Here is a 13,415-nt window from a genome sequence, read left to right on the forward strand (position 1 = left end):
AACAGTAACAGTGAAAATACCAAAGCATACTGACCCTAAATATTTGTCCTTGGACATGGGGTACACAGTTCTGCCTACAATGTTCCAACAGTTCAGATAGATTTTGAACAAATTATTGTTAAAGCTGATTAATTTTATGCTTTCCTAATTGTTCTCACTCTGTAAATGGCTTAAGATCTAACAGAAAAGAATGAGCACATACTTTTGGACCTGGGAATCCTTGAAACCCCATTAAACCTTGATCTCCATCTTCTCCCTGTAATAGGAGCAGGTATCCTTACTATTATTTCAAGTTGGTAACTCTTGGACTACCTGTTTTGCATCAGCAGCTGTGATTACTTACAGCCTGTCCTTTCTGCCCAGCATCTCCTGCTTGTCCTTGATCACCTTGTGATCCTGGAAAGCCTCTTTTCCCTCGCTTTCCTGGATGACCCAGAAGCCCTTTCTCACCCTGTCAATAGGAAGACAACATATCCCTTATTACAATTATGAGAGTTATAAATGTTAAAGATAGGACTGCAGGCAGAAGCATGGAACATGCTTTGTCTTTAAGAAATAGACCTACTCCGTTAATTTTATTTCCATCAGGAACACTTTCACCAATTATACATTCACTAAAATGTAAATGTGACTTGACTGTTCCTTGACTTGGAAACAAACAAAACTCACACATGTCAGATCATTCCCAGTATGGTATCTTCCAGTGCAAGCACTCAAATTCACAAAATGAAATACAGAACAGGCAGGTTAGAATTAAATTTAAAAAGTAATCCTCTGAGCAAGGCGCAGTGTAGTTGTGGAACTCTTTCCTGTTTGACTAGAAGTTTACATCAATTCAAATGGAAACTAGAAAAGTTTATGCAAGAGGAATCCTCTGAAGACTATCAAATACATATGAGCCATGTCTAGCTCAGAAGGTTACTGAGCTACAATTAAGGCTGGAAATATACACGTTTCATGCCTGCTTTTTACCTATGTTCTTTCCTAGGTGTTACCTTTCTGCTCTGACAAAGACTTTCGGCCTTACTCAATATGTCCAATCTTGACACTTATTTTGCACTATGTGGTAACAATTTTCCCTCACCTCATCTATTCCCTGTCTTTTTCAGATTGCAAGCACTTCTTAGCAGGAACTACCTCCTACGGCTCATTGTCTAGACAAAGGAGTAAAATCCAGACTGGGATCACTGGCAATAAGCACTACATGTAGTGAATACAGTTTATACTAAAATATTTTCATGAAAAGATGACAAAGACAGTATTTCTCTCCCCCTGTTTTGAAGTGAATGAAGATTGTAAGAAATTGATTACCAATAAAATCTCATAGAGCACTGCAAATTTTGATTTTAGATGAAAAAGCCTATTCTAAATGGAGAAAATGATGTTTAATGTTGCATTCTTTGCTTTTTTTACTGCTGAAATAAGTCTAATTAATATGAGGATATACTGATGTCAGGTAGCTGGAACTCCCTGGAAAACAGAGCACTCTCAGATTTCTTTCTTTCTGATAGGGCTAAACAAGATCAAGTTAAGTCCTATGATAAATGGACATCCCGGACACACTTGTTAGGCTTGAAATTATAGTACTTTTCTGCTAATACATGTTCAAATCATCCAAACTGTTCTAGCAGTTACAGAAGTTTAAAAAGAAAAAGTCAGGAAACATTTGACCCTAAAGCTTTGAGTGAATAAACACAAAGTGTTTTGAATGGCTTTTAGAAATGGGAATAGCATCCAGATGGATGGGATCTCTGTTTTCAAATTGCAGTTCATAGAAGCAAGGTCAGCAAAATTTGCAGTCTTACCCTTCAAATAAGTTTTAATGTCAGCTACTCACATGATTAACAGTAGCATGGTAGTTCCACAATCACTGGATGTAGTATGAAGACAAAGCAACATAAGTAATATTGTACTTAAACAAAAAGATCCCATGTGTGTACCTTTAGTCCTGGTGCTCCCATGGGCCCTGGCATGCCCGGCAATCCCTTGGGACCTCGAGCTCCAGGATAACCTGCGAGACCTGGCAAGCCTGAGTTTCCTTTGTTACCCTTAAATTGAAAATAATTGATTACAAGCAGAACAGCCAGACATGTTTTTTTCACTGAATGTTAAAACAGGCGTATAACATAAAAATCAAAGCCAGTTAATACTTTCTGTATATATGGACACACATTTACAGTACATCAATATATGAAAAGACCATGATCAGCAGTATCATCCTGATTTCTACTAATATTCCAAAAGCAAAACCCCACCATATGTAGCAACAAAGCTACATGTGCTGTAACTGTGGGAGTTAAAGCACAGGTAAAGTCAAGTTATTATAGTTTAACAAATCATTGACTGTCAGCAAAGCAAATGCCACAGCCCATTGCAATTGTTCAGTTCAGTGCTCATCTTAAACCTTGTTCTGCCCTACTCTAAATATGGCCTGATGTCAGTTCTGTGGGATCACCTACTTAGACCTTGAAAGACTTCTGAGAACATTCAAGAAAATTAATTGCCTCTTTGGGCTTTTGCAAAGCATCTTCCCTATTAGCACCCTCCTCAAGAGGAACAGTTGCCCAGTTGGCTCACCAGCTTAAGTACCAGTGATCTAGAAACAGGAAGAAATCTTCTGTCCGCAGCAGTTGTGCATTCAAGTATATGTGGAAGCACTCGCATACCAGTGACTGCTTTCACCTCCCATAGGGAATCATACAGAACACTTTATGCAAGACCTAATTTTGTTCCCAGACCTAAACATTTGCATGTTCAGAATAACAGCCATTAGCACTGATTCCTATTTAATTCTTTTCTAACTCTCTGTGGAAATATGCAGGAAGAAAACACTAATCTCAGTTATAGCAGCTGACTCCTTGTGATGGTTCTTGGTTAAGTATTGTGTGAGGTCTGAGGATTCTGAGCTTACACTAAGGAGCTCCTTCTGATGAAAACAAGATGCTGAATTCATTCATTACAGGTGGGCTGAGATTCACAGTATTCATTTTTTCAAGAAGGAACTCCACATCAAGAAACAAAATGGAGACTACCTTCCCACAGAGATGTTCAAATGTTTATAAATATCAGACATACTGATAATATTAGTATGGCTGTGTACACTCTGTACAGATTCATACAAAATAACTTTACCACATTAAGAAAGATCAAAACATTTGTTACAAAAATGTATGAGAACATCAGACTATAAACAAAAGAAACTATTTTTAATGAAAAAACATGTTACTGAGTACATGGAGTTAAGCCAATTTTGACATGCTAAGAAACACAAAATTGCTACCATCCAAATGAATGTTTCTGTGACGTCATTTAGTATAAACATATACATACATAGATATATCTTCTTTCTTATTTCATATGACATTCAGTTAAGCATTCATAGAAATAAAAGGGTTATATTAAACAGGATTTTTATATTAAATGTGATTTTCAGGGCTTTTGAATATGGTAGTGTGGCTTATAGCCTGATGGACTGATAAACTTACATAGCGAAAGTTCTGTTCTTTTTACTCATTGTGGCAAAAATCAGTTACAAGCCTCTCTTTATTACAAATTATAATGCTTCTATATATTGTTAATATGGAGGAATGGAGTCTTTTTTTAATATGAAAGATGACATTTTGAGTGGAAGGCAAAAATGTAAGAATTCTTTGGGGTGATACTCCTAAATCTAACTCCAAAGAATTTCAAGTACTTGGAAGAGGTTCTGTGGGACTTTATCTGAAACTGGAGAGGCTTCAACAGGGTACATCTGCCCCCTACGGGTAACTTGTTTCATCTTCTCTTTGTTCAATCAGGTTGGAAATCTATACTTGTGCCTCATTTGGCACCTTGATTATTTCCTAACACCCAATCTAACTTGTCATCTTTTTATAACAATTAATGGTCCATCTAACTAGAACTACTGAGAAATACACTTGGAATCAATGTGATCAGACTTTCAACAATGAGAACAACTAAAGGAATTTTCTTCCTCCTCTCTGGACTGAATAAGCAAAGAGCTGTGTCACTGCTCCCACGAAGTAGCAGGTCACCACCCCTCACCCACAGCAAAGAACAGACGGACAAAAAACCTGCTTCCAAGAATGCTTCCAAGTACCTCAGATACCTGATACTCTTTTTCACTGGTTTTGCACAAAGCTCCAGAATCACTTAGGTAGAGAGACATAGATTAGAAATTCAAAGACAGTAAGGAAAATGTGGAATTCTCTCCAAGCCTGAGAGGAGACAGTCTCAGCTGGGGCCTACGGCTCTTTTTTGGGAACAAAACTGTGAAGCCTCTCTGATTAAGAAAGCATTTTCTCTTAGCTGCAGTTACTAGTAACAAAATGCTAATGAAATAGTTCTTCTCCCAGCACACGTCCCTTATGCTAACTTTATATCCTGGCCAGAATATTAGGAGCAAAAAAGAAAGAAAACGAAAGAATTGGTGTCATTCTCAAGATACTCAGGGAACTGAGAATTGTTACTTCTGCTTAAGTACGCTAACCTTAGAAAATTTGTAACGTGCAATGACATAAAGAGAGGCAATGTGGAAAGCAACCTACCTTAGGGCCAGGCTTCCCGGATAGCCCAGGCTTGCCCGGATTCCCAGGAATGCCTTCTGGTCCAGGGTACCCGACTGTTCCTTTCTTGCCTGCTGGCCCTGGTTTTCCCTTAAAACAAATTCAAAGCAAATATAGCACTGTTGGGCTTTCTTCATCTTCATCATCACAGAACTAGATTTTAGGCAGTATTTCCTAAACCCTACATAATAACAGACCCAGTGACACAAATGAATACTCGCAGAGGGAGCTCTGAGTTAGTATGCTTGGTTTAAAATGCTGTTGGCTTAACCTTACACTTGGTGCGTTGTGGGATCTGAGCAACTTCAGCTGAAACTACGGGGCTGACCCCTCTGTGTCCCAGGCCTGGAAGATGGCTGAGAGTGTTGATTCTTCAACTGAAGCAAGGAAACCTGATAAAGTCATCTACTTATCCCTGTAAAAAGCCCAACCACATACCTTTTCAGCTTTTATTTCACTAGATACTCTGTACTGTACATTCGGAAATTGATGCTATTCAAATTTGAACATATTAAAAATGACACATACAAACTTCTAACAAGGCAAGTTTGTGCTAACCGTTGCTATACTTGCACGAAAAAGCCTCATGTCACATCCACCAGAGGACAGCGATTTTTTTCTTCACTATTATTTCCCTTTAGACTGACATACACCATCTTGAGGGGCTTGGAGTTCTGCAATTATCTCTGCATGACTGAGTTTCTCAGCAACTTAAAATACGCTAACTACAATACATCTTGTTCGAAAAGGTATTGTTAACAACAGCCATACAGAATATAGGAAGCATACCATCTTATTTCTAACTTCTGGTTGCTCAAGCATCTTGCACTTGGGATGTGCTTGGAAACTTCCTCAAGTTCTAGTTTTAACTGTCTTCTCCTGCTCACTTCCATGTATGTCTTGCCTTTCCCTCTTTTCCTTTGTCTGCTGAATGATACACTCTCTGCAGTCCCCCCAGAAGAAAGAGCTGAGTAGCTGAGTATTTACAAAGGATAGTTTTGTCCTTGCTTTAAAAAGGCTCTTCTTGCTCTCCTCCCAGCAGGTACAAGCTCTGTGAAGCAGCTGTGTTTCTCTGGTTACTGAAAATGTTTTGATGTGAGGTAGTAAAAGTTATTTACAATATGTGCTTGTGTGGTACTATTTATTAGGGGACCAAAATAGCCTTGATGCCTTTTGTTCTTGGTTATGTTTACAGAACACCTACTGCTTCCTGCCCTTTCTTCTCCCTGAGGGAAAAAAGGATGCAAGTCAGCTTCTCTACAGTAACTCCAGACAGAACATTAAAAATTTCATCCCAGGGCAAGCAAGAGAAAGGAGTAAACCCTCAAGGGATTTGCCAGCCGTATCCATCACGGACATATGGATCTGGCTTCTGTAGGCTGCAGCTGTTCAAAGAACTGATGAGAGCCAGGAGTGAACAGTAGTACAGCTCTGTGCAATATACTGGGATAACTTCCACATGGACTACAGGCCACGTGCAAAAATGACCTAATTAAGTAACTTTACAAGTGGGGAGGATATTGTTGTTACATTAGCTGCTCTTTGCTTCCATGTGCCGAGTAACAGAATATAATTCAGTATAATTTAGCACAGTTTCAAAAATTATTTTGTATTTTCACAAGGGTTCCTTTACACTTCCTGAATAATAGAAAGGTCCTTTAGAGTGAGCATAAGACTTTCTGGTACCACTAGCATAACTCAATTTTGGTTGTATTAGCTATTATTTTCTTTGTTTTATAACCTGAAAATAGACTGTAGAATTTTGTTACTTACAGGAATTCCAGGTTTGCCTGCTTGACCTGTTGCTCCTTTCTTCCCTGTGGGTCCCTAAAAGTTACAAATACTTGTAAGCTGACAAATAGCTTCAACTCAGTCCCCTTAGAAGAGCTGCGAATTGTTCCCCTCTAGTATGCATGTTCACATTGCCTGGCTTTGGACCAGAGTTATATCAAAAAGTTTCTCTTCAGGAGAAAGTTTTTCGAGTAAGAGTGAATGCATTTTTGGTAGAAGGGTATATATTCTTCCCTTTCCCAAACTGGTATAGTGTAGTTTTCAGAACTTTTACAACTATAGGCATAAGAACATTTTCACTTTGAATCCGGCAATTTCTCCTCTATCAGTCAGACCTCTGTCAGGAAATACACTCTTACAGCACTTCCCATACCTTTTAAAAAGGGAAGTAATGAAAAGTAGGCAATGCAGATGCGCTGAGTGTATGTGGAAAAGAATATTAGAAAACAATAGTGTCACATATGGGAACATTCTTTTTACCCAAGATGTACACAAAAGATAAAATTTACTTAAAACTAGATTTTTTTTTTTGTCTTGACTCATCTAGGAATCTGTAGCCTTAGAAAACTGAGTGATATTGATAGCAGATAACATCCTCATAGTGGTTTAGTGATGGAAGACGCCAAGTACCAGGGAAGAAAAGCTCAGAATAGGTCAAAAGCATATCAGAGAATTTTGTTTATAGGACACTCTTCACAGGTAAAAGATCTAAGGCATTAATTTTATCCTACCTCTGAAAAATACAACCACTCAGACAGCAGGGACAAGAATAACACTTGTTAGCATAGATAAAGTACAAAAAGCTTTCAAGATTTTCTGGATTATTTTAAATACTGTTCTTAAAGCAAAGGTGTTACTAAACTACTATGCTGCAATATTACATAACATGCAATAAAGTGAAAAAGCTAAGGTCACTCTAAGTGTAAATGTTTTATAATTAACATAAATATGATAAAATCAGCAAAATTTTGTTCTATTCCTTAATTTAATGCCTTCTGTTAAGAAAGGCATAAAAAAGTCCACCAATCAGAACTGAAACATGTATATTCAAAGAACTTTATATTGTTTTCATTAAAATTTCCAAATGCATGTCAAGTAAACCCAGATTCAGCATTGCAGGTTTTGGCATTGGCTTCATAAGACTTGCTGTGGCAGCACCAGTCATGCCAATGGAGTTAAGACAGTACAAATACTTTCACTGTTAACATTTTTGTGTAAACCTTTAGGCTTTTATTATGGGTTGATATTGGTTCCATATTTGCAATAGCAGTTTTAATCTGAGGGGCATCTGCAACACAAAGAAAATAGTCTCCAAGGGAAAGACAGAGGAACGACTGATTTATTCTGTGTTGTGAGTAGTTTGTCAAAGGCAGTATATGAGAGCGCATGGCTAGAGTGCATGTAGATAATGTCTTCATGTTGTGTTTTCTTTCTCTTGCTCCTCATTCCTAATCTACTACAGATTCTTGTGTTTACCTGGAAACTCTAACAGAGTTGCACTATGGAACTTCTCAGACAAAATATCTCATCTAAGTTGCAATGGCAACTGGTATTGTAAGAACACTTCTAGCCTAAATCTTTTGAAATCTCAAAAGCCAATGAAATTGACCCCATGAGAGAATATAAAATACTTTTGGCAATTTTCAGCACACCACCAAGACAAACTACTATTTCTAAGGGAAAAGATTTAGTCTTTGATATTTTTCATTACTTGCTCTGTCCAGGAAACCCAAAACACTTGAGTTTTAGCCTTATATAACAGTTTTCTAAGGATAGTCAGCAAACAGCAAAAACATACAAATTCCAATTAAATACAGTTTTGCTTTACTTTTTTCTACTTACTTCTGAACCTCTTTCTCCTTTTGGTCCTTGGTCTCCCAATTCACCTGGCTCTCCCTTTGGAAAAAACATATATTAAATAAATAAAAAGAATCATGTGAATGCAGCTAAAAACACATTTGCAACAGCCAATAGAGAAATCTCACTTGTTTGAAACACTTACTGGAGGCCCCTGTTGTCCAATAGGTCCTCTAAGCCCTGGAAGACCTATAGGACCCTGGGAAGCAGAAAAAACAGCATATTGCAATACAAGTAACTCAGGATGTCACGCTCAGTGAGCTATAGATTTCCTTGTAAAGGCCATCTTGAGAGGTTCTGGGTGGCCTGAGCTTCGCTGATGTGACATAGATGAAGTATGCTCAGCTCTCCTGAGATCAGACCTTAGGGAACTACATATTGTTTAAACATTTCTGCACTTCTAAAAGCATAGATCATATCCAGTTCATTGAATTATTATTATGTCTATCTCTATTATCTGTGTAACTTAAACAGGATGTTCCATGTCAAGGGCTGTCTCTTGTACTTCAGCAAACAAACTGCATCAGTGATTAGTGTGATTAGTTACAATCCAATTTGTCTATGCTAAAAGGCTGAATACTCTTCATGAATAATTATTAGGCTTAGATTTACAGAGAAATAGTGCTTAAATTTCAGAGAAAAATGTTAATTCATTCAGTATTACAGAATCACAGAATTGTTTAGGTAGAAAAGGCCAGGTAGAAAAGGTTGTGCAGGAACACGTCTAATCAAGTTTTGAGTATTTCCAAAGATGGAGACTCCATAACCTCTCTGGGCAGCCTGTTCTGGTGCTCAGTCATCCTCACAGCGACAAGTGTTTTCTTGTGTTCAAAAGGAATTTCACGTGTTTCAGTGTGCGCCCTTTGCCTCGACTTGACCTGAAACTGGACACTACTGAGACAAGTCTGGCTCTTTAATTTTCATTCCCTCCCATCATGTATTTCTACACATTAAAATCACCCAAGCCGTCTTTTCTCCAACTCATGAGTCCCAGCTTCTTCCCAGCAACTTCTCCTCATATGAAAGATTCTCCAATGTGTTCTAAGAACTCATCAGTGCAGTAAGGCACAATTTCTGCACACTTGTGAGATAAGATGATACTTCTGCTACATTACTCTACGTGTATGCATAGCATGCCATGTTCAAATAAAAAGAATAAAGCAAGAGGTATTAGTATTACCTTGTAGCCCTCATCACCAGCTTCTCCTCTATCTCCACGTTCACCACTAGGACCCTTGAAAGAAAATCAAAGAGAAAAATGTAACACTGAAATAACTGAAATAACACTCCAATGAAATATAAAAAGAAAGATGGGATTTCTCTCAAAACAGACTAACCAACAAGACAGAACTGAAGACTACAAATATTAAAGTTAGCTTGTCCTAAGGAATAAACATTATTCTTTTCTAAACAAAATGCATTGCAGTCAGACAGTAGCCACTGTCTGAAATATTTTGTAACTGTAGACTAGAATCTAGAAAATAGATCTTACATGGGCATAAATGAAACAGGACTACTGACCTCAGTAGAACTTCTCTAGGTTTGTACCCATATATATGATATCTGAATTAGAAATCTTCATAAATAAATGAAGAAACTTTGTTTTCAAGACATGCAAGAAAAACTCTTTTATGGATTCTGTAAGATAACCCATGAAAAGTTGGGTTCTTTTCTGAAATGACTTGCTTCTGATATACTCAGAATCTGCTTTAATTTTGAAGTTTGTCCTAATAAAAAGGTGATTTCAATTCCCCAGCATGCTTCACACATATAAGAACTGCACAGGAGCAGTGAGAATAGAATGATTTTTTTGCCATGTGGTTCTTCCTGCTGCATTTAGACACCTCACTAGCTCTACTTTAGGGAAAGGCCCTTACTCCAGTCCCACAAGAAATGGGATTTCTCCCCAGAATTTTAACTCTCATTGCAGCAAATCTCAGTCAAAGGAAAAATAACAGGGTAGGGAATCATGCCCATGGGAAGTAAGAATGGCCAAGACTTTCCAAAAGACATCCAGCCAATCACTAGGTGAAATAATAAGGGACTGCTTTTCCCACCTGTCTTAAGTAAAAGCATATAATGAAAAATAGGCCAGGCATCACTAACTGCAGTGTATCTTTTACAGTTCACAAATGAATCGACTAACCACTTCTAGTGCATATTCACCAACAGATGCTATTATGCAACTGTCTATATACTCTCCAAGGTTCCAGCAGCCTCACAGCATGTTTCCTAGAGGGAATCCACAAGGTGGAAAGCCCTGCTTGCAACATTTGAGCAGTCATCATTACAGAGCTAGTTCGGCTACAGCAGAACTAGCTGGAGTGTCTTCTCTAATGCATTACCATAATTAAGAACCTAGTCCAGATTCTGTCTTCAGTTACACCAGGGTCTTATAAGTCCTGCCTTTTGAGAAGGTGGGGTATAAATATTAAGGTTAATCTGAAGAGAAGTTGGCTGTATAAGTATTGCTTCTGGCACAATCAAAGCCTGAACATGAAACACTTTTAATACGATTTTGAGATGGCTTTTTTTTTGTACATGTTCATAATTGCTGCAGAGAGATACCCCACATAGGAATTCAGTAAAAAAAAAAAAATAAAAAAGTTACAAAATGCAGTTCTCTCTAAATCAGCTAAATTAGCTTTGTAGTGATAATGGAATAAATCTAAACACAGTTCTGGTTAGTAAAGCAATTAGGTATAATTCAGGATAAACAGAGAGGGGAAAATTCTGTTCCAAAATGTGCTGGTCTAAACACAGACTAATGGCATTAGTGTAATTAAACACAGGGCACATTCACTTACACAGGAAAGAGCACATGACTGCATTTTTCAGAGGGGGATTAGTGATTAAAGGACCATCATTCTACATTTTTGTACAGGGGAGTACTGACTCCCGAGACATTGATATAAAGTTTCAGGAAGAACCTGCATTGCCTCTTGTCTTGAGAGGCACTAATGTAATTTTTTTGAGAAAGAAAGACCTACTGGTTCACCTATGGGCCCAGGTGGTCCAAGGACTGAATTGTCTTCACCTGGGTAACCCTAAAGCAAAGATATACATTAAAATACATTAACTTGGAAATACAACCTTATCTACAATGCACACATGTTCAAATGTTAATAAACATCCACAGAGCATACTTTATAGATGCTAAAAGTAAATATGATGATTATGGTTTTAATACAGTGGAAATGATAATTCCATTTTAACATGTACCTAAGCTTCCTAAAGACATTTAGGATTAAAAAAGATAAGTATTTGCCCTATTCTCAAAGGCAGCTATAAAGAGTAAGTATTTGAACAATGTCCATGTAATCATTTCTTTATTTAATAAAAGAAAGGATAAACAGGTTATTTTACAAGAGGGAAAAAGAAAAATTCTTCCACTGTTTTGAGAAATATACTTAATAAAAGCAAGTGTAGAGAAGACTCCAAAATTCAGCCTGAACTCTATTAAATTTTAAATATGAAACAACTGCCATCCAAACTAATAGACAAAAAGTTATCTATTCCAGATGATATTTACCAATATTTAATGCAAAAAGGCTCATGTTTTAAATATGATTAAGGGCTTCCAAAGTGCATCAAAACACTTTTTCAGAAGTAACCAAGCAAACTAGACACCTAGCTCCCAACAATTTCGTTTTCAGTTATATCAGAATTTATTTGTAACATAAGCCACTCGTTGCTTATTCGTAGCATTCATTGCAAAACTGGTCCTAATACAAGAATGTATTTCCTGTCAAGTGCAACTCCAAACTAATCTTCATGAAGAGAATCCCTGTACCTGCATGGAGCCACACCGACTTCAGTCAGCATACAAATTTGTATGCAGGATTTGAGGCTTAAAAGAACAACAGTGAATTTGACACTAAAATAGCAGCACTGAGGCAACATTCTGCCCCTAACATTTTATATTAAGCACAGACCTTTGTCCATCTTAGTTTGACTTTCAGCACCATCTGTGGGTGTACTCACAGGCTGAAAGCTACAAAAATACTTTGCTGGTTCTGCAGAGATTTCAGTGTGCAGTACTCACTAAAGGCAGTGGTGCTATCTGATACAACAGAATGTGTTTCTTACAATGGGTACCTTGTGTTTTAGAACCTGAAATATTTCAACTGCATAATTCGGAACTCTTCCTCTGAATGATCCATTTCCCTAGTTTTGCTTTTTGTTCTCATATCCTTTCACAATACTAATAAATATTGCAAATAGTGGCTTTTGCTGCATGCTGTGGAAAACAGTGAGCATGCAGGAACATTTTCTCCCTTTATAATTACTTGAAGTTTAAGACAGTATAATCCATCTTCATACCTTTTCTCCTTTAGGTCCTGGGGGCCCTGGAGGCCCTGGAGCACCTTGGTGACCCTAAAGAAGCAAACAAAACAAACATTAATTCCAAAACATATAATTTAAGAAATAATTAATTCTCAACTTTTCTTTTAGCTGCCTGTTACTATCATTTTTTTGCTGCTTGCTAATAATGCTAAATAGTGATATGGCACAAAATTAATGTGCCCAGACAGAAAATGTATTGTGTGCAGGAAAAGCTCTGTGCACAGTTCTGGCAGGGTTTGACACAGGTGAGGGGAGCCAGGCTGGTTTTCGCTTCAGGGCTAAGGCCACTGATGGGACTTTCTGTTCAGAAGAACAGTCCAGTCTTAAGAGCAGGTCTATCCATCTATGATGAGGATAATAAATATTTTTCAGTGAAAGCCACGATATCCTTATGTCCTTCAACTAACCTCATTCAGTTTCTGTTACTGAAATGGAAACTGCCTGGCCAGATAGTAAGCAGAGGTGGTGGTGTTTGCTGACCTCTCTTCACAATGAATAGCTGTAGTAATCTTACAGGAACTTTATTCACAAGGAGTGAGATACATAGGACAAACAAGAGTTTCCAGTCTGTGGTAAAAACAACTCCTAGTGAACTCACAAAACCAAGTCATCATTGCTTAAGGCTAACATTTCTGAGTGGGCAATACCATGTCATATAGACATATGTGAGTATCCGACATTCCTAAAAATATTTGTGTATTCTAGGTACAAATCCCCATGACATTTCAAATTATTTAGAGTACTACATACTTATTAGGGATGTGTGTGTACATGAATTCAGTAAAAAACTCACCCCATAACCTGGAATTCCTGACTCTCCTTCAGGTCCCATTCCTCCTAGGTGTCCCTATTAAT

The 13,415-nt window shown here is 37.6% G+C and overlaps 1 protein-coding gene across 4 annotated transcripts in view; it reads right to left on the reverse strand.

Moving 5' to 3' along the window:
- The window catches only part of COL24A1 (collagen type XXIV alpha 1 chain), a 138,786-nt gene that overhangs the window by 16,361 nt on the left and 109,010 nt on the right, over positions 1–13,415 (reverse strand). For all 4 annotated transcript variants that reach the window (XR_004389952.1, XM_030495241.1, XM_030495242.1 and 1 more), the window contains 11 exons: positions 13,354–13,407; positions 12,537–12,590; positions 11,204–11,260; positions 9,394–9,447; positions 8,359–8,412; positions 8,199–8,252; positions 6,339–6,392; positions 4,548–4,655; positions 1,941–2,048; positions 344–451; positions 203–256 (listed from right to left, as the gene is read on the reverse strand). Coding sequence is in view for 3 of the 4 variants with exons in the window: in XM_030495241.1 (XP_030351101.1) it covers positions 203–256; positions 344–451; positions 1,941–2,048; positions 4,548–4,655; positions 6,339–6,392; positions 8,199–8,252; positions 8,359–8,412; positions 9,394–9,447; positions 11,204–11,260; positions 12,537–12,590; positions 13,354–13,407 (759 nt within the window). In the remaining variant the exon portion in view is untranslated. The remainder of the gene's footprint in view (positions 1–202; positions 257–343; positions 452–1,940; positions 2,049–4,547; positions 4,656–6,338; positions 6,393–8,198; positions 8,253–8,358; positions 8,413–9,393; positions 9,448–11,203; positions 11,261–12,536; positions 12,591–13,353; positions 13,408–13,415) is intronic.

This window comes from Strigops habroptila, chromosome 8, assembly GCF_004027225.2.
Source record: "Strigops habroptila isolate Jane chromosome 8, bStrHab1.2.pri, whole genome shotgun sequence".
Classification (NCBI taxonomy): Eukaryota; Metazoa; Chordata; class Aves; order Psittaciformes; family Psittacidae; genus Strigops; species Strigops habroptila.